A 22,086-nucleotide genomic window follows, 5' to 3' on the forward strand; every position below is an offset into this window, starting at 1 on the left:
TAAAATCGTTTTGCCTCCAAAAGATAGTAGAACTTTATTCTACTCTAGAATACAGCATGTTTAATAATATTTTAGTTACATAAACATCATGTTCTCTATGCTGTATTTATGGGCTTTAAAAATATAACTGTAAATTTCACCAAATTCATAAAATTGTTATCCAAGAGAAAGACACTTAAAGGCAGAAAATTACTGTTGGGCAAATATTTTCTTAAGGACAACAGATCCAGATCTTGGAAGGTGCTTACACCTTGCAGGTTTCAGCCCTACAAGGAAAAATGGACTTGTGAACCTGTCAAAGGCTGACATTTTTTACTTCATTATATATTTCTAGTAAGGTGAAAGAACTCAGCTGGCACTGTTGGGGAATTAACACCTGAACTGAACAACTGAGATGAACTCAAGAACTTTTCTGATCGTAGAAAGAAGCCAATAGTGGGATTTTTTTTTTTTTTACAGCTTTTCTCTCATAATTTTCTGTTTATTTTTTATAAAAGGACATGTTAATAAAGGGGAAAAGAAAGGGTATCCTGCCTGCTTTGAGGCACAAAGGTGAATTAATTTCTGTTCTACATAAAGCACTCTAGCCTATTCAGATGAAAGGAGCAATATAAAAAAAGTTGGTGCCCTTCTTAAGGGGAAAATAACTCTCCATGCCCTGCATCTTTGCTGCTTGCTGAGATTCTAGAAATCTGCTCTACCAAGGGGGAGGAGAAATCTCCTGCTCACTCAGTCCTCCTTCTGAGAAAGGGTGAGTGCATGATTGAGTGCGTATTAAAAATGAAAGAAAACATCTTTAATAGAGTATATTGTCATTAATAAGAAAAGACTAAGAGACCAAATGTCAGCATTTTTGTTGTTTCCTGTTTTGCATTTCCATCACACCATGACTGTTTTCTAAGTTCATGTGGGCTACTGAGAAAGACCAAGAAAATCCCTTACCCTAGGGCACTTCTTCTATATCTGGACCAATTTCACGTTAAATAGGGAAATGTTGTCCATGTGTGTATCAGACACTACTATCTTCAACTACCACATTTGGTGTCATCACTAAAAATGGATTGATTCATTACTTTAAGCACATTATCATTTTTTACCATGACTCTTGCAACAGGCGGAGTCCCGTGAGTCTTCCCAAACCTGTTTCGATAATGTCAACCTCAGCATTAATATGAAGTGGCACGAGGAGCACCACGAAGCTTAAAATCATGAAACATGGCAATCTGTTGAACACTTAGTATCAGTCTCATCCTTCCGTACCATAAACAACATAATATAGATCCAAATACTATGACATATTAAAAATAAACTTTATTACAATGCAGGCTTCCTCAAATTTGCTGAGTTTTGGTACACATACATACATAAATAATACCCTCTGTTTGATTTTTACGTGAGTAAAAATCCATTCAAATGCGTCATCCCATCGCCCGTTGAAATTTTAAGCCCTCACTTCTCTAATCACCAGCCTTTATCTTCCACAGTTGGGCATGCATCCATAGCAGAAGATGATACAATGTGATGCAATTGCTCTCAGATATGCCTCATTCTGCATTACGGTGGATTTCTTGACCAACACAACCAAGGCAGTCTTTTGGTAAACAGAATTATACAAGTAAGCACAAGCTAAGGACATCTCAAGAATCTGTTTCACTGGAAGGCAATAAGAGGACATTCACAATTTGAGGCCTGACTGTCACAGGTGAAAAGTGCTTACAAAACCTGCAGTAGAGCCAGATAGGAAGAAGAGTCCCTCAGCAGTCTCACAGGGAACAGTGAGACTTTTCAGTGCCCTGATCTATTCTCGGGCCAGCACCTGCAAGTATAATACTCTCTTCAGTTCCACTGTATCAACTTTATTTTTTTTTTTCCACAATGTTAAGCGACGAGCCCAGGTAGAGTGTTTTTAGCCATAATTCGTGTTTTTCTGACACCCTTCTGTACTTATCTTTTAAGGTAAAAACAAAATACCAAACCTGAACATCCAGATTTGACTATTTACAAGTATTCAGGTGTGATGGAAAATACATCCGCAGTTCAGCTTATGGATTTGATGTTATTTCTAGACCTCTGGGCCAGGCACCATTGCCTTAGACTTCTACGGTTGTTTCTGCAACCTTTCAGGAACCCTCCTGATATTTAAAGCTAAATTGGTAAGACAGACATAGATTTTGACTTTACAAATTCAGGTCTTCAGAAATCAAAACAAACCAACCAAACAAAAACCAGCCCAGAAACTCAAACAAATAATAACCACAAATCTTCCAAAATCTTTTAAGACAGAACATAAAGAAAACCAGTTTTAGATTACAGAGGCCACCAAGTACTCCTGTCATATGACAACAGCCATGCAGTGTGTTGCTTTTCCACTGTTCTCTTTTATCTCATTGTTAACATTTGCAAATAAATTACTACTTTCTGAGAATTTTTGAAGTTCCAAATAATTTTTTTTCTTACCTTATGATCTATGATTGTTTATACTCAAGGCTCACATTATTTACAATTCATAGACTTTCAAGTACCAGTTCACTGTTTTTTTTTTTTGGGGGGGGACACGAGTAAGATGATCAAATTGTATTTAAGGGATCCATTTTCTTTCCTCTTCTTCTTCCTCTACTTCTTTGCTTTGTTTCGTTTTATTTCAAACACTATTAAGCATGATAGCATGAAAAAAAAGAAAAAAAAAAACCAAACAAAACAAGAAAAGGGAACAATTCTAATACAGAATGCACTTGAAACACTTAAAAGTGTCAGGTATTGTGATACTATGTAGCCTTTCTGGCTTAATAAAAAACACTGAGATTGCTTAACTTTGTTTGCTGGAAAAAAAAAAAAAATAGAAAAAATGTTTCTGAATGTATAAATAAAGCAGCAGAGTTTTGAATAGAAACAAGAAGGTACCTCAGCATATTCATCAGCCACATGGTAGCTACCTTGTAGCCTCATTGTTGATAGTAAATGAGACTTTTTGTGTGTCACATTAGAACTAACACAGAAATAAATGTGTTTATTTCATATTTAACTAACTTGTGCCTGGGGTTATCTCTATTTGTACAAAGAATTCAGAGACAGAGAGAGAGTGTACACATAGAAAGAAAATAAGGCTAGATTGATTTTTTTTTCCCCCTCATATACCCTCCAAAGAGAGAGGGAACCTTTATCCAAGGACAAAATTCTAGTGCTACTCTCAAAAAGCAACAAATAATGAGACAGCATGTAAAACAGAAGGAGATTTTTCTTTTTCCTGAATTGAAAACATATTGTGGATGTTTTTGTTCTTTTACTTTGGCATGATCTGGTTTTCAGAAGTGTTGGACAGCAACAGCTACTCCGGGGAAAGCAGAAGTGTTACCCCTTCTGAAAATCAGGCCCTCTTCCTATGGTGAATAACCACGTGAATTCCCCTTTCTCTCTTTTCTATGTTGCATATCTAGCAGCCATTTACTTGGGAAACCCCCTCCCTCCCCACTATGTTAAAAAATATGATCTTGTTTTATCAATTTAAAAAAATAATTGTGTTCTTTTCCCCAAAAAAGTCAGGTTAGGGAAAACACAGATCTCTTTAGAATTGGGTGGGTGAATCAGATTGATCCAATATATATGCTTTAATTTCATTATTTTTAATGGATACCCTGTCTCTAATGCACCGCAATAAATGTCATGAAGCTTCCCCTCTATTCTGGATGGAGGAAAGTTGAAAAATGTTTGGTTTAATTTTGACATATAGATATATGTACGTATGCATGTATTTAAATGCTGCTTCTCTTCTGCCTCCTCAAGGAAAAAAAAGATGTAATCTTTTTACTTGGTTTTCATTGTTGTTTTTGTTTGTTTGGAAAAAAGTAAGGGCCATAATCAAGATTTCTCTGTGGAAAAAAGGTGTCATTCCTAAAACAGGTTGGAGTGGATTCCCTTTAGTTAGTGTCTTCTTTTTGCCTAATCATACTTACTAGTGATTGTCAGCCAACATCTTAAGACAACAGAAATCATAGCAGAGAAGCACAATCTCTAACTTGCTGCCTGCATGAGAATACTAAGTCATTTTCAACATTTCTGCTTGTATGGGAGAGCTAAAATGAGAACAAAGGTCAAGTTTGCTTGCTCTTGCATCTAACTGGCAATTCAAATGCATCACTGAAAACCAAATGTGGAATTAAGGTGGCTCTGCATGCTGGACGATGATAAAGACTGAGGTGAAGAAATGAATCTGTGGTATGTCAGAATTAGGAGGAAGACTGTTGTTTCAGTACAAATACCAAAGATCAGGCAATTTAACAGAAAAACTCATCAAAACGAAAGCCCACCTGGACAGATTAGTTGGTAACCCACTCCTCCTTGCTTTGGGATGTTCTCCAAAGCACACCATCAGCCAGCTTCTAATACCAACTATTCTGAGTTTTCCACAATAAACACATGTAGTATGTAAAACACCAGTGGAAGATAGTTTAAACAAACAAGAAAGTAAGAACTGGTCCGGCCATGTAGGTCAAATAAAGATAAAAAAAGAAAAAAAACCTCTATCTTCTGGACTGCGTTAGGGTGTCACTTCATCTTTGGTATAAAATAGGCCATCCATAGGCTGCATTTGTTCACAACTAGGAAAGACTACAGAAATTGTCAACAATTTCTTCTATCTATTGCTTTTTTTGCACTTTTTCGACCATAAGCTCCTATCTACGTAAGTTTTTTTTAATGCTCTTAAGCTAGGTTTTTGCAATGTGACAAGCAAAGCAGACTAAAAACTTCTTAAAGCTCATAAAAAAGACTGCAGATAAAAAGCACTAATGCTTTTGCTAGCGATCACGCTTTGTAAATAAAAAAATCTGCATTCTGCAAGAAAAACCCCTGCATTCTCTATAATGCAGAAAGTTTTTTTCTCAATTCAATAACTTTACTGTAAAATGCTTTAGCCTTCTAGAATTTTTTCTGTCAACACTTAAGACAAAGTTCATAAAAGTCCCAGCATTTTTCCAATCCTTTCAGTTGCCACAGTTCCTTTATCATCAACTTTTCTTCAAAAGAAGAAAATCATTTTCTTTTAAACTGTACAGTTTATTTTTTTGTTCACCCCAAAAACTCAGTCTATTAAACTTCTGCACCAGCACCGGTGTGAGCAGTTTCAATTCATTCTCGGGTTTTCTAACAAGACGTTGACAGCTTGCCTTGAGAGCCTTTGACGTCCTTAAAATTAAGGCAATTAAGATTCAAGATAAACCTTACCTAAACATTTCTTAAAAAAAACCCAAAAGACCAAAAAAAAACAAACAAAAACAAACCAAAAAACAAAAACCCAACAAAAAAACAACCAAAAACCACTCTAGATTTAAAACGAGAAGAAAAATAAAATGAGAGAAAAAGAGTAGCTTAATTGTTGAGGAAGACAATTGGTTTTCATCTCAACTTGCTCCCTCTTGACATCATCAGTTTTTCTGTTAAAAAAAAAAACAAAAAACAAACCAACGATCTAGCTACACCTCCAGGTAAATTCTGAATTCAAATGTTCATCCAGATGAAATGTCAACCCAGCGTTTTTCCTCTGGGTTTTTCCTTTAGGTAAAAAAAAAAAAAAATTAAAAAAAAAATAGCAAAAATAAAATTGTCAGACTACATGACGGAACCATTTGCACAGCACATAAAAACACTGTTTTGTTTTTGTTGGGAAAGGTAGAAAAAAAAAAGCATTCATTTGACGCCTGTGCAAACTGGAAGCCAACTTCTTGTTCAGTGAAGTTTCTCCATTCAAGGCAAAGATTTCAGACCGACATTCTTCAGTCCTGTTTATTGTCTGTAAAAACAATAGAATTAAAGTGGTCATTATGTCAAAACAACTTTGAAATAGGCTCCTCTCCTTTTTTTCCCACCCAATTCCCTTTAAAAGTTATCCAAGCTAAACGTACTCTGCAGCTGTCTAAATATGATATCACCACTAAGCTGAAAATAGTCAGGTAGAAATAGGGAGCTCCTGCTTTGGGAACATTAACACATCCTTAGATGCATTTGCTCTTGTTAATGCTATGCTTAATGGGCAGTCTAACTCCACTGAAATGAGATGAATACGTGGCTTTACACCATGTAAAAATTTCAAGTGCAATACAGTAAAAATGTGAATATTTTCCTAATAGGAAGTGGCACTTTTTATTTTGTATACTAATAATAAAACCAATGATAAAATTACAACAAAAGAATACATGCAATTTGCTTTAAAAGGACACATTTTACGATGACAAGAACTATGAAGCAGTCTGCTTAATACGATGGTTATGGCTAACTTAGCAGAAATATCAAAGATATTATTGATTAGAAAGCTAACTTTTGATCATATAGTATCCGATCTTTCTAAATTCAGGACAAAGAATAAGCTAAACTATCAACCTTCTTATTATGGAAGATGACTCTCATTTTGTGTTTTGGAGGTTTCATGACATTTACAGATATGTCACATCAAACTTTACAAGACTATATCAGATCTCTGGGGAGATGTAGAACCTATATATAAATGCTGTTTCATGTCTAGGGCTATTACTAAGGGTTTAGCTATTGTTTCTCCTCCAGTCCTCCAAATTTGCAGGGAAAAAGAACCTTTTCCAACCAAAGTTTAACACAAGAAAATCCAGCACCTTTCCTTTTGCAAGCATTAACACATTTGCCTTGCTTTGTTTTAAATTAATTTTAATATTAGGGGCTAAATTGTGAACAATGTTGATGACACAACATTTGCCACAGAATTCTTTCTCTGGGATGGTAAACATAAAACTAACTTAATTTTTAAATACTGAGTTTACCAAAGGACTTTTTAATTGCACGAAGCCTAAAAATTAATATTTTTAAAAAACCAACATAATTACATGGAAAGCAAGAATTAATTATTTTCTCAGGGTTTTCTATGCATAACTTCAGGTAGGAGTACTGAAGTACTCCTGGTATTCAATTTGCCCACAAAAAGATGCAGAAAAAATTTACAGTCAAAGTAGTCCGGCAGTTTTCTTAGAGCTAAAAGAGTACACTTTTAAGAGGGAAGGTTCTCAATTTATCTCCATTTCATAGCTTTCACACTTTTATGAGCAAAATTAAAGATCTACAAGGGAAAAAAAAGGGAATCTAAAATAATGCAAGTGATTTCCTCATAAAGTAGAGTCCTCTGCTGAGAAACCAAGGACTTTTCCATTGCTACAAAATATGTAGCCAGGTTTTAGACAGGAAGTGAGAATTTCTGAAAATCTATGAGTGGGAACCTCAAGTATAGCATCCAGCATATTAAGTAAAAGAAGGTGTATGCTGATTTAAAAAGTGGAACTTAAATTTTAAGTCTCGTTTATTTTTACTTACAGGGTACACAGTCCTTATACCACCCAGTTCATTCTGAGTACATTGGCTGTCCTTCATTGCCTGTAATTTCATGATTGTTGCAAAGAAAATAAATATAAGGAAATACACTGTTATAGCTTTCCTCCTGACTGATCAGCTCCTATGAAATAATTTTGTAGTAGCCTTTCTCTTTTTCTTGGCAAAATCATTGTTTGGTCATATAAATTACTGCCTCTCATCTTGCTTTGAAAACAGCTGTTATTTATTGGGCATGATGCTTGCTATTAATAAACGTGCCCTACAAACCATCAGGGTTAACAAAATTCTATTTTAGTTACAAAACAACTTCACTTGGTTTTATAATAAAGGCAACTGAAATCTGCCAGCATAAATTGTTTTTTTCAAAAGGGAGATTGTGCATATTTTGGTTTGTTTCTGCAGCTTCCCACACTTTGCATTTCTGCCTGCAACTGTCAGATATAAATAGAGGAAATATTTCAGGAAAAAGAAAACGAACAAAAACTGAAATAATCATAGTAACAAATCTGTAGTGGATGCGCCTGTGTGATTAAAAAAAAAAAAACAACAACAAAACAACAATAACAAAATAACCAAACAAAACCCCAAATTCCTCTGAATATAAATGCCAAGGCCATTAGAAGTGTATCCATCATTGGAATAAGACAGTAGCTGACAAGGAAAGATGAGGGATCTCGTTCTCTGAGGTGGGAATTCAACAGACTGGCAAGAAACACCCCACCCATTTCCATAAAGAGTTGCAATGTTGTTTCCTCCTGAGTGGGAAAAATGCCAGAATCTGCTGCTCGCAGCTACCTTGTGAGGGCTTCTGAACCTAATTCCTTCTGCTTTGAGATGTAAATGAAAGGGAACTGGAACACAGGAATGGTCAGATCCAAACTCCTACTGAACACAGTCACCAAAACAAGCCAACAGGTCAGTGCATGTATTTCTCTTATTGCCCATTATATTCTATAAATATTTTGTCATCATTTATTTACAGGTACCAGAGAGACAAATGGCTAGAAGGGATACACATGACTGTGACTCCAACTGGGTGTATCCACAAAAAGCTTGTGATCAATTGTAATATGTGTATATAGACACATAAACAAAAAGCCTTCTTTTTGTTTTCTTCTTATTTGCAGAGGGAGGGCTATTTAATTTCTTGGATTATTGGAAGATCTTTCCCCTGAATTTGGCCTTGTAGGCCACTTCTCTATGAGTGTGTTGAGGAAATTGTATGCATAATGCTGATCCAAAATCTCAGTAGGGATTTCTTTTTGCCTGGCTTCCTCCTTGAGCCTTGCAAAGGGTCCCCGTTCACTGGGATGTGACATAAGAAATTGTGAGGTCTTAAGTTTTATGGTAGTCAAAAAGGGTAGATGTGTGATCTGAAACCATTTGTTACTCATGTTAGACAAATAAAAGCTTCTTCCACTTTCAGAGGTCAAAAATGAAGTAAAGCAATTGACAGATTGGTATAATTCTCATCTTTTCTACACCAGCTCATATCTTATGCCTCTGTAAGTTTGATATCATGATGCATTGACTGATATGTCCAACATATTTCTTGTCTGACTATTTGTCTTCTTTCTTCCTCAAGATAAAAAATGTAATTCTCTTTTCACAGTGCTTGCTGGTTTTCAATTTACATGTATTAATCAAGACCTAGGTTTGGGCTTCTTCCTAGAACCTATCCAACACTTGGATCAGTCCTGGTGGGTACCCTGTCACTAAATAACTTTCTCTTCATGAGGACCAGTTTTACTGTGTTAAATTGAAAGAGTGTTTGAGGATTACTCTGAAGATGAAGGGACTCCTTCAGAGTTCTAGCTCTAGCCATTACTGTGTAACTTTTGATTTTTCCAAGGTATTCTATGGGAAGCAAACAAAGGCAGCAGAGGAAAAAAGAAAAAAAGAGCAGTGCTTCTTTCCATCCTTATTCCTTCTTTGTCCATTGCCAGTTCCTGCTGACTCAGTGTCTGCATGGCACCTGTTTTGCACAATCACAAATACCAGCTTGGGGAAGTTTATACTGCTTCACTAAATACACTGCCAGAAAGAAACATTTAAATGTATTTCATGCCAATATTTTCACCACTACCAAAAATTGAGCCCTATGTTTAACCTCTGACACCAGATGCGGGTTTAGCTCAGTGTGATGATTGTTAACACAGTTGTCAAGATCTTTCAGAGTCCAGAATAGTGGCAGATAGTACAAGGACATTTATTTGCAGTCAAGATCTCAAGGACGTTCTGCCAAGGTGAGGCCATCCACCAAACCCTTGTGCTAATTACACTATTAAATATCCGGAACTCACCTGAGCTTACCAAATCTACTCAGAATTTATACTGCTGAAACGGGGAGCAGAATTTGGCCTGCTATGGTCAAGAAGCAAAACCTTTTGGTTACAAAACTTATGACTACTTACTTAGACTGTTGGTAAGAATATGCAGGCGCGTGTTCACTGGTTGTTTCCACTGTCATCTGTTGCTGTTGACCACTGGCTTCCTGTGATGATGATGCTACTGTCTGTGGAGAAGTATCAGCAACAACACCCTAGGAAATCAAATGAGAACAGAAAAAAGTTACTAATTTTATTCACTACAGTAAATTATATAAAAGAGTGTAGCACCATCTCACCATTCCTGTATTTCTCTAGAGGTCAAGAGAGTTTGAGATAGCAGAACCACATGCTAACACAACAAACTCCATCAGAATTAAAGAGCTAATCCAGCAACAAGAAGCTTCCTTAGCATACCAGCCCTTGTAGTACTTGGTTCTCACAGGCTGTAGTGGAAAATACCTCCACCTTTGCAGGCAATCCCCTGCCCATTCAAAGCCAGATAAAAAACTTCTGACTTCAGTGGTGTCTGGATTTTATATCTTGTCTTTTTTACAACATATGTATGGCTCTTCTGATTTTCACTTACCTACCCCAACTTCACAGTGTGTTCACATCTATTTTGTTTGATCTGCAGTTCAGGAAAGGCAGAATCCAGGCCCACCTCTCTTTTTTCACTACACATCCAACAGTTTTAGCCACCTTAGAAAAATAGTGAACTCTTCTACACACTGCTTTTATGCATATTCCCTTCAAAAACAAATTTACTTCACATTAAAGACTTTTATCTCGTAAGTCAATGCTCCAATGAAGTTTTGTTTTATTTATGCATTTGCAAAAAAATAGATCAGTAAGCACACAAAATATATGTATGAGTTTAATATTATGCCCTATTTCTTCTCCTATTTACAGTCTGAATAATACTGTTTTTAAACATTTTTGTATGTTTTCAGAGTAAGATATGTTTTCTTTCCTTTAGTCTCATTCTTGGTGTTCTGGTCACATGAATAACTAGCAGGTCTCCTTAGGGAATATGCTTTATTACTGTACTGAACAGAACAGAGCCAGAAGAGGGAGCACAAAGCACTTGCTTTGTTTTGAGTACTGTGTAAACAACAGGTAGTTTATTTTAAATTATCTCTTAAAAATATCAGTTTCATTTTTTAGATATTCTTCATATCTCTTACTTAACAGACTGTCAGTATTATCTCTTTTTGTCTGATTCCTTCTACTTATCCTTCTACTTTTGCCTATCTCATCTTGAGACTGTAAGCTCTCTGGGGCAGAGACTATCTTTTGGTTTCTGCTTGTGAAGCATCCAGCATAGTAGGATCCTGGTTCATCATGGTAAACGAATACAGATAAACATTAGCAATAATCACCATCAGTGGATGAGAACAAGAGGCTATATAATAATCTAGACAATATTATAAATATAACGTGGATAATATTTTTACCATTATAGTTGATTACAACATTAGATTAAGTTAGTAGGCATGAATATACCAGTGGGTGATGGGGAGGATGGCTCAGGAGGAATTAATTTAACATTCACATTGGTGTCCTTCTCATTTGAATTTTTAACCGTCCAGTTTAATACCTAAAAATAGCATTGAAAAGAGGCACACACGGCCCATTTGTAAACAAACAAGATTTACAGCAAAACTATCCTGAGGCAAAAAAAGGCTAAAACATGACCAGCTCAGTATGACAGACTGTAGCAGCCTTCTCTGTGGGACCTCACTTGGAAATCTCAGTAGTTGCAAAGAACCAGGAGAAACCAGGAGGAGTCCACTCGACTGCTGGTGAAGCCACTAGCTCAGCATCCTCAAATCACAGAGTAATGACAGCACAGACTCCAAAGTCCACACAGCAGAAGACGGAAGTACAGAGACCCTGGCACTCCTCACATTGCCCCAAAGTAGGGGACAATTTCTTAATAAAAGAGGGCAGCACCAAAGAGAAGCACACAGGGAGAAGGATGCCAAGGCTCCGTCCTCTTGCTGTGCTCTGCGGCCCTCGTGAAGCTTCACAGAAATGGAGGCCAAGCTGATGCTCTCCGGGCAGTCTGTGGTTTACAGGGTTGAGTAAATACTTACTCATTAGACTGTCATCAGCATGACTCAGCCCCAAGGAGGGAGGGAGCGAATCCTTCCTCAAGGATGAAAAGCACTCAGTCAGTGCAGCATCCTCCACGTCTGTATATACAAGAGGAAGGTTTCCATTGCTCAATCACTTTTTCTGGTGGCTAAATGTTTCAGCAATTATCTCTACTTGCTACGGACTGCACCAAACCCTCTTGCAATCTTCTTGCCTGGAATCACTTTTGGGTTCACGGTCTGCCTGCTGGGTTTGTTTTCCTGCCTCTTCCCATCTCCCTCCCAAGTACATGGGGAAAAAAATAGTCATAACCACTGATGTTTTATTCCATGTCCTGCTGTACAGCAAAACAAATGCAAGAGAAGAGTCCTTGCAAATATTAAAACAAAGCAAAATAAAATGGAGAGGAGAGGAGAGGAGAGGAGAGGAGAGGAGAGAGAGGAGAGGAGAGGAGAGGAGAGGAGAGGAGAGGAGAGAGAGGAGAGAGAGGAGAGGAAGAGGAGAGGAGAGGAGAGGAGAGGAGAGGAGAGGAGAGGAGAGGAGAGGTGAGGAGAGGAGAGGAGAGGAGAGGAGAGGAGAGGAGAGGAGAGGAAAGGAGAGGAAAGGAGAGGAAAGGAAAGGAAAGGAAAGGAAAGGAAAGGAAGGAAAGGAAAGGAAGGAAAGGAAGGAAGGAAAGGAAAGGAAAGGAAAGGAAAGGAAAGGAAAGGAAAGGAAAGAAGGAAAGGAAAGGAAAGGAAAGGAAAGGAAAGGAAAGGAAAGGAAAGGAAAGGAAAGGAAAGGAAAGGAAAGGAAAGGAAAGGAAAGGAAAGGAAAGGTAAGGAAAGGAAAGGAAAGGAAGGAAAGGAAAGGAAAGGAAAGGAAAGGAAAGGAAAGGAAAGGAAAGGAAAGGAAAGGAAAGGAAAGGAAAGGAAAGGAAAGGAAAGGAAAGGAAAGAAAGGAAAGGAAAGGAAAGGAAAGGAAAGGAAAGGAAAGGAAAGGAAAGGAAAGGAAAGGAAAGGAAAGGAAAGGAAAGGAAAGGAAAGGAAAGGAAAGGAAAGGAAAGGAAAGGAAGGAAAGGAAAGGAAAAGGAAAGGAAAGGAAAGGAAAGGAAAGGAAAGGAAAAGGAAAGGAAAGGAAAGGAAAGGAAAGGAAAGGAAAGGAATAGGAAAGGAAAGGAAAGGAAAGGAAAGGAAAGGAAAGGAAAGGAAAGGAAAGGAAAGAAAGGAAGGAAAGGAAAGGAAAGGAAAGAAAGGAAAGGAAAGGAAAGGAAAGGAAAGGAAAGGAAAGGAAAGGAAAGGAAAGAAAGGAAAGGAAGGAAGGAAAGGAAAGGAAAGGAAAGGGCAGCCCTAATTTTACAAGCTTGAAGTTTATAGCCACTATTCCATAAAGCAACTTTAGGCCCCTTTCAACCAACAGGTGAAAGGAGGTAAAATAGATAAGAGTCTGCTTCCCCTTCATTCTGTTTTCATGGATGGAGATAAACTTACTTCAATAGGGACAGCTGTTGGAGGCACAGGAGTGTACTGGGGAATGTAGGTCCCTTGCATAGGTGCAGCAGCAGTCATGTACTAGAAAAATCAAAGGAAAATGAATGTTAAAAAAACACAATCAAGATTCATATTAGAACCATGTCACTTTTTCAGCTTTCTGTTCAGAGTTTGTTAGAGTATAGGCAATTATTTCTTTTAATTAAGGAATTTAGGCAATGGTAGGAATTACTTTATTTCCTGTATTAAAATCATAATCTTGAGCATTCAAAGTCAGGTCATATCTGAATATAGGCAGTAGCAAACATCTTGCTGATAGATTCAGATTGGTAACATAGCTTCTAAAGTGACAGACTCCTATTTGTACTTAAAAAAACCTAGAAGAAATACTAGAGCAGCATACAGACAGTGTCTACATAGACAAAACCAGTCTAAACAGCCTTTTCGAATCTTATTGATCTTATCTAATGATGCCTACAAAAAAATAAGCATGAAATCTGACAGGTTCATTCCAATCCATATTTAACCCTATCAATAACAGCAGCTGAATTTACAGGGATACACAAAGATGCAGGATGTGTGAACTGAGACAGAAAAAATAAATTAAGAGGAAGATATATCTGGAACTTTCTCCCTTTGTACACAGAATCCCTAGGTAAATTCTTATGGCTTATTCTTAATATCCAGGGATCTTTTTAATGCATTTTGAAACTTCTGCAAATTATTATTACATCAACACTTTGTATTACCTTCTCTAAAACACTGTTTCTCCCAAATGCCACAAGACAGTATTTTTAAATTTTGCCATTGGTAAATTTTGCCATCTCTTTATATACAGCACTTCTTGGAGAGCTCTTGAATTGAATGCAACAGGTATTGTTCAGATCTTCAACTAAAGTATCAATACTAAGATCTATATGAACTTTTCTTCTACAATCCAGTCCTAACTGCATGTCTTCACTGACAAGAACCTCAGAATATGCCCAATCCCACAACTAACTGTATGACACTTCCACTACATGTTATCTTCAAAGACACACCAAAGATCTAAATCAACTCAGAATGTATTTGATGAATTTTAAAACAAGTTAAATATAGCTTTGCTTCCTGGCAGAGCTAGGAAGTGCTTGCAAGATTTTATTCTGCTGTTTATAGTAAAATTTACATTTAAAGCACTCTCTTGCCTCAATTCTAAACTAACTGGATAGTTTGATATGTCTGTCACAAGCATGCATTTTGAAATTGCATAGTGAGGTGCAGACTCTGCAGCAGTGCTGGAGAAAAGCCTTTGGGAATGAGAACAGCATGTTTAAGAAATCCACAGCTAAATTCTGAAGTCTTCATTCAAGTTAAAGAAACAAAATTACTTAAATGAAATTGTTTTCTATAGAGAAAAAATATCTGTGAGGAACACAGGTGATGTAGAATGTATCCTTGAAATATAAGTAGTCAATTGCACTGAAAAAGTTTACAACATTTTTCTGCAAAAATTTACAGTGTTTTCAACAGTTTGAGCAGAGTGGAGTGGCCCCAGTGCCCATGTGCCAGTACCAGGCCATGTTTTTCTGCAGCTCCTTTTTGTTGTTCTTCAGAAAGAGAACTGAATTCAATAATTTTTGTATGAATGCTAACCCACCAAAGACATTAGGCCAGCTATCCCTGTTGGACTCAGTACAACTGGGCTGTTCTACAGCCTTATGGTTTAGGACCTAATGAGAATGTTACAGGAGGGTGTTCCAGAGCTGCTTCTGCTTCATTCATTCTGCTTTGTAGTGTTGCTGTCCCATGTTGGGGCAACATCTGCTGTATAGCATTGGTCTAAATGTGTCAATATTTAACATTAACCTGCAACACTCATAGTTCTGCAAAGACCTACAAGGGTTTTAAAGATCTATGCATGCTAGCTTCATTTGGACAAATATATATAATTCCAATTAAAACAGTTGATTGAAAAAATAAAATGGTCTCATTCCACTTGGCCTTCCTCTTTGTTCCTCCTTTAAGCAGAAGATCAACACTCAGACTCTTGTAAGATGGAGTTCTCTGCTTTACTCTTACCTTACTCACAAACAAATACAAGTTTTATGACATAAATATCAAGCTATGCAACAGCCTTTTAATTCAAAGCACTCCACTTTTTCCAAAATCCTTTGGCACTGAGTTCTGCAAATGAAACTGTCAGCAAATAAGCAACTGTTTTGCTGACTGTAAGCACTGTTCTTGGCAGTTATGCAGTTTCTTACCTCTATTGCTGCTGTTCCCCTTCTGAGGCACAACCTAATCTTACATGACAGACCAGTCCATGTTGTTTCCTTCACTGCTATGCAATCTCTAGGGGAACCTATTCTGTTGACATGAGTATGACCAACCTCTGCTTGCCCTGGCCTTCCCAGACACTCATATCTCTTCATGCTCTCCCTGTTTAATTTTTCTGTTTTAATTTTAACTGAATTCAGCCAAACAGCAGGTGATTTACAGTGCTGGAGACCAAAGCCATCTAGTCAGGCCAGATGAAGAGCTGTAGGAATGCGACTTCTCCCCTGTATACAACATATTCTGCTTCTCTAAATGGCCACTGTGACGATGCTTCAACCTCTTGGTTAAATCATTTACAGCTCTACAATTAAACCAAATTATGTGGACCAAATTAATTCCACAAATAGCACAAATGAAGTCACAGTTTTTGTGGCAAAGAATTCGATCCTAGTTAAAGTTAGCCTCAGCCCAGTCCTACAGAGTCCAGATACTTAAGAGCTGTCCCTTGACCCCACAGCAGCAGACTGGTCTTTATTACAGGTACACACACTCTGCCCTTCAGTACAATATCCAAACACATTTAATATATTTCTCTTTATGAATGTAAAGATCATAATTTCAGAAAAGAGTAACTAGGTCAACAATTAAATATGTTATTTGGGCTTGAAACTGATTCTAAGTCTTCATACTCTCAGTTGAGCATCCACTGAGGCTTCTGTAAAAAAACTTTACAAAACTATGAAGGACATCTAGGGCTTGGTTATCAGAGATATACCATTGGTTTTAAGTACCAAAAGTCCCATCTTATGCACAGAGAGTCCCAGCTGAGATCATATGAATTCAGGAGTCTGCCCCCCTGGATCTGTTTTCACCACAGGAAGCTCAGTGCTGAGAAGCTGCTTTAGTTTAGTTTGTTTGCTAATAGTATAATAAAAAAAGGGCAGATTAATTTTTTTTGTAACTGACATTAGCTCAATCAAATTGGCATGCATTTCTTTTCTTTATGAACTACATAATCCTAATTCTCTGATCTCACAGGATAAATACAGAAAAGATTACTTTAGTGCTAAAGCACAATGTCAGTGTCAATACTTGTATCGATGGCTCTGGAGAATGCAAACGTTTAATTTCTTGACATGAATATTCACAGCTGGTTGCTCGCAGAAAACTTCCTGAACACTGCTTTTCAGTAGCTTCCATACTCAATACACACTGAGCCCACTGGAGTCTTTGTCTCTCCCTGGATCCCCAAGGCACTTGAGCTGGCTATTCAGTTAAAGAGATGCACTGGGTGTGTGCACTGACCAGTGACTGGGAGGTGGAAAAGAGCTTCAGAAGTAATAATGAGATTCAGAAGAAAACTTAAAAATTTTATATCTACCCTTTTCAGAACCACCCAGGATGAAGATCCCCTTGGCTGAGGGACTCCAGTAACTCTCTACTCCATGGGGACCAGAGGTCCTGCAGATGTACATAGCCTGCATATTGATCAAGACGATTAAGAGAGTGGAAAATCTCCCTTATGAGGAAAGGCTGAGGGAGCTGGGTTTCTTCAGCTTGGAGGAGAATGAGGGGTGACCCCATCAATGCTTATAAATATGTAAGGAGTGAGTGCCAGGAGGATGGAGTCAAGCTTTTCTCAGGGGTGACTAATAACAGGACAAGGAGGACAAGGAGGATAGGACAAGACAGGACAAGGACAGGTTGTAAACTGGAGCATAGGCAGTTCCGTATAAAGGAACTTTCACATATATTAGGAAGAATTTTTTCACTGTGAGGGTGACAGAGCACTGAACAGGCTGCCCAGGGAGGCTGTGGAGTCTCCTTCCCTGGAGACATTCAAAGCCCACCTGGGTGTATTCCTGTGTGACCTGCTGTAGGTGACCCTGCTCTGGCAGGGGGGTTGGACTAGATGATCTTTCAAGGTCCCTTCCAACCCCTAATTTTCTATGATTCTACAATTCTATGATCTAAGAAATTAGCATAAATTGGAAATAGGCAAAGACATCTGTGCCAGCAAGACCATCACTAAGAATTAGTTACTCCATGAACCACACATATGAAAGTTCTTTTTCCACGTGTACATGTGAGAGAGAGACAGCACGACTCACTGCTCCATTTAGCAGTGCCCAGCTAATTCCACAAATTATTAGTATTGCTAGCACTGGAATGAGAGAATCCGAAAATTCCAAATCCATTCTTTCATTTTCAAGTTTCACACAGAATTAAAGATTATTGAGCTGTGATGTGATCAGTCATTCAACAAAGCATGTATAAGGCAGAAGAAAACACTGTTTATTCTTCTACAACTGTACAGGCTTTGTGGGTCTAAAAATAGGAGCTGCTTATTTCTGACAGTAAAATGAACAGTGACTCTACAGGCAAGGATGATGGATCTGGATGGTATGAGGGAGCTTTTTTGGTACTCTGATCCTTTTAAACTGATAATATCTAATACAGAAAGAAAAATGAGATGTGGCACCATTCTTTTAATTTGTTTATAAACTATTATTTTCTCCATACAGTATACTGAATGCATATTTTCAGCACTGAGGATATGCAGTACTGTAATATAACGCATGCTTAACAATGTCTGACTGCATAAGTCAGACTGCACTTATCAGGGCACCAATTACCCATGTGCTACATTAGCAATTCTACTCACACCTTGTCCAAGGGGATTTTTGTTTTTACCTTTTTGAAACTGCTTAAGGATGTGAAAAAATAGAAAACTAGAAAATGAGAGAGTAGTAATACACACTTAGACCTCTGCTCTCAGTTCAGATATTACCCTCCACAACTACCAAAGAGTTAAATGAAAGGCAGTAACAAATGAATGAGGGTTGAGGGAACAAAATGAAACTGTGAGAAGGATCATGTTTAATTTATAGAGCAATATCAGTTCTTACAGATCTGCAAACACTGGGCTATCCCATCCTGGCTCCAGAAAGACTCCTGTTAAGCCTGCAGCAAACACTAGACCCGTAAAGGTGGCAGGAAGGAGAAAAAAAAGGAGGAAGGCAGCTGTCTGCACCAGGTAGATGGAGAGAGCGTGCTGCAGTAGGATAATACATTTCACCCATCAAAGGGGGAACTGAGTGAGTGATCTGCAGGGAATTTGCAGGAGCTTTTACATTGAGACTATTGTACAAGTAATGGCCATTTATTCATTTGCCCTAGCAAGCCCCTGACCTGCCTTTCTTGGATGCAGGTTAATGCAGAGTCAGCTGAGATACATAGCAAGCACCTCTTACACAACCTGAACCTTACACTTACTGAATTCCAAGCCAGTGCCTAAAAGAGTGAGTGTCTCCTTCAAGACCAAATAATTTTATTTACATCATCAGAAGACTTCGGCCACTCACTTTGTTTAAATCCTGAAGTCCATCACTAACAGGAAGTATAAGAAACCACCTTAAAGTACAGTTCTACTTTTTAGGTCTAGTTGCCTGTAAAATAACAGGGCTGTGATTAAAAGGTGGCTGCTAGTTACATGTTAAATCTCTTGGCCACTATGAGTACCGTGAGATTTTACAGTGTGACAGCAGCTGATAAGCTGATCCATGTTGACTAAGTTTCCTAGTATAAAGAAAATCAGAAAGAATTTATAAAATGAGACATAAACTTGTAAGTTTGGTCTAGATCTGGAAAACTTGAACAACACTTATGCAGAATTAGTAGGCTTACTAAGGCCAAAGAGCAATAAGAAAGAACGAAATGTTAAAGAAGAAGCCTTTTATAATATGAATGTGCAAATGATACTTTCTGGTGCTTTGCTTCCTCTTTATAAAAGTGTCTCTCTATTGCGAGTATTAAAGATCTTTTTTCTTATTTTATCATCCTCCATGCTCCTGAAAAGGCACAGAGCCTTTCAAGGTGAGAGTCAAATTGCAAAAGCCTTGTACCAGCATATGCTGGTGAGCATTTACACTGCAGCATCCTGCTGAGGGGAGATTAAATGGGATGTCTGACATGAGCAAATGCTAACCCATGTGTCTTAAATGAGCAAGGATTCCAGAGTTTGGTCTTCAGTGACTGTGGTTTCATATCACTGCATGAGCTAGCACAGTTACAATGATTTAGGTTTTTAGGATTGTCAGATTTAATGCCAGGGTTTGTTTGTGTTTTTTTTTTTAAACCATCTGAGAAGTCTAGACACTGCATCACTAACACAATTATGTGAAAACATTTGCATTGCTGGAAAACTGAAGGAAACGAAACTGTTGTAATTTTTTAATTATTATTTGTATTTTTTTCCACGAAGGAAACCTGCCCTCCCACTATCAAATATCTTTGCTCACAACGAACAAAAACTGAATCTCTCCTTGAGCATGCTGAAGTTATTATAATTTTAATGAAATATAGAATAAAACTGCTGGTTTTTTTGTCCCTGGTTCCACCTTCTCATTTCAAAACACCCTGTTCCCCAACAGAAAAGAACATTGTCTTGCTGTGTCCTCTTATCCCATAGTCCTGGCATTGAGACACAGGGACTCAGGAAGAGAAAAGCACCATCTAGTTCATCAGTGCCAGTGGCAGTTCAATGAAATACAAAATCCAGCCACCACAGTTTTCACTTTAAACTTCAAATACATTTTGCTGCCCAGAAGCATTCTCATTTTCCAGCTCAACCCTGTAATTATTCCATGGCCATTATTAATCTTATTTTTTTCTCAGTTAAAAAATGTGAGACTAAAAGATAGGGAGTTTTTGCATATATTACAATATTTTCGCTAATAATTATCAGCCTGGCCTAAAATATAATAATATAATGCTATTTTACCACACAATTACTATAGCACTATCAAGAATAGCACTGCCATTCAACAGAATCCCATCACTGGGCCTCTGCCTTCATTGTTCAGGCAGAGAATAGAAATCTTTACAAGATTTAGCTCTTCTTCCCTGCTGATCAGAAATACAAATGTATTTAGGAACACTGGCTATTGCTTCCCTTTCAACCTTCCTAATGAGATGTTACCTAATTCTCTGAACAAGTTAAATGAAGGTAGAGAGAATAATAACTTACAGAACTATATTTACAAACTAATCTCCTCTTCAGGACTTCTAAGCATCCTTCGCAAATCCCTACCTTTGGAAATCAGAGTAAATGGAGAGCAGATGAGCTAAGCCACCCCCCCACAGCTAATAGATCTTTTCTTTATTTCTGAAATTCAGGCCTGCTACCAATGCAGAATGATCAGAGCTAATCAGATAAAGACTCTTTAGAGTAAATAAATGTGAGAACAGTCAGATCACTACACGCAGCTGTGCACCATGCTCTCACTAGCATGCAAAATCCCATGTTTGTAAAAAATGTAATAAATGCCAATAGAACTCTGGGAATGTCTATAGAAACAGTTAAATAAAAAACTGGCTCATCTGTTTTAACCACTTTTTTGAGTCTAAAGGCTGGCATTGCAAAGGAACTTGGTGAAGTAATCACTCTCAGATATCTCACCAACATCTGAAAAAGGTGAAAATGAAGGAAACCCCATCGGAATGTGAAAATTAAGTATAACAAGTTGTTCATATTCTGTTTATCAGTTTGTACACAGCTATGGAACTCAGCCTCAGGGACAGTCCATGCCAGCGTACCCAGCTAGACCTGTGGTATTTTCAGTCTTGTCTTCCTTGTGACAAAGACTCCACTGTAGGCAGGGATCCACAGAGGTTGTAGAAATGCAGTCTGAATCTCCATGAATAGCCTCAAGATATGAAAACTGCTTTTTTGTATAATTCTAATAATCTCACGGTCCTGATGAGTCCATTCACAAGAGAGCAGACTACTCCTGTGCTTAAAGCAAAAACCAAGACTGGTGTTGTGTTCTACTTTCAATTTTTAATTCTTCAGTTCTTATCCATTTGTCTACAAAAGCAGTATTATTATTTTTTGCAGTACCCTATGTATATCTGTTTTGTGAATGCACATTAAGAGATCTCTGGGGCAAGCTTTTGAGTGTGGGTTAGTGTATGATTTATTACAGATGGTTCTGTCTGCAGCAACCTATATAGAACCAGGATATAGTGACTGTGTCATAACAAAAGAGTATACTGGACCAGTCTTGGTCAGCCAGATTTGGTAATCACTGACATTATCTCCCATTTATACTCTTCTTTCAGATCCTACATCCTAAAGAATAAAGGGGAGATGCAGCAGAATTGTGCTACACAGTCACACAATTTTGATTGTCTTCTGACATCAAAATTCCTTCTGTACCACTTCAGTTGGAAATTCTTAGGCATTTCCTTCTGAATACAATTAGTCCCTGATGAATGGCTGCTTGTAAGATGAAGGAAGACTGATCTGTACATTTTAATATGTTCAACATTTGTAAATAAATAAATGTGTCAACGAAACTCTCAACACATGAGCGCATTAAGCGATTATTAATAACAAATCCATTTATATGAACAAATAATTGCTTTCTAGAGGTAAACATGTCTTCTAGAGGCTATTAAATCTCCATGAATTTGAAGACTCTAAAGAGAAGAAGACTACTGTGTGCAAATGTCCATACTGTGTGGATGAAGTGGTTATTAAAGCAACAGGAGAACCACTAAGACTTGTTAAATAGCAGTTGCTCATAAAT

General features: G+C 37.6%; 1 protein-coding gene across 7 annotated transcripts in view; it reads right to left on the minus strand.

The window, feature by feature from the left end:
• Positions 1-1,286: 1,286 nt before the first annotated feature.
• The window catches only part of RBMS3 (RNA binding motif single stranded interacting protein 3), a 706,618-nt gene continuing 685,818 nt past the window's right edge, over positions 1,287-22,086 (minus strand). For 4 of the 7 annotated variants that reach the window (XM_071735450.1, XM_071735452.1, XM_071735451.1 and 1 more), the window contains 3 exons: positions 13,238-13,318; positions 9,759-9,886; positions 1,287-5,785 (listed from right to left, as the gene is read on the minus strand). In XM_071735450.1, the coding sequence (XP_071591551.1) occupies positions 5,779-5,785; positions 9,759-9,886; positions 13,238-13,318 (216 nt within the window). In that variant the 3' untranslated portion in view covers positions 1,287-5,778. Of the gene's footprint in view, positions 5,786-9,754; positions 9,887-13,237; positions 13,319-22,086 lie in introns of those variants that run through there. The other 3 variants (XM_071735454.1, XM_071735457.1, XM_071735456.1) reach the window with 1 other exon arrangement.

The sequence above is a fragment of the Heliangelus exortis genome, chromosome 2 (assembly GCF_036169615.1).
Source record: "Heliangelus exortis chromosome 2, bHelExo1.hap1, whole genome shotgun sequence".
NCBI classification, from domain to species: domain Eukaryota; kingdom Metazoa; phylum Chordata; class Aves; order Apodiformes; family Trochilidae; genus Heliangelus; species Heliangelus exortis.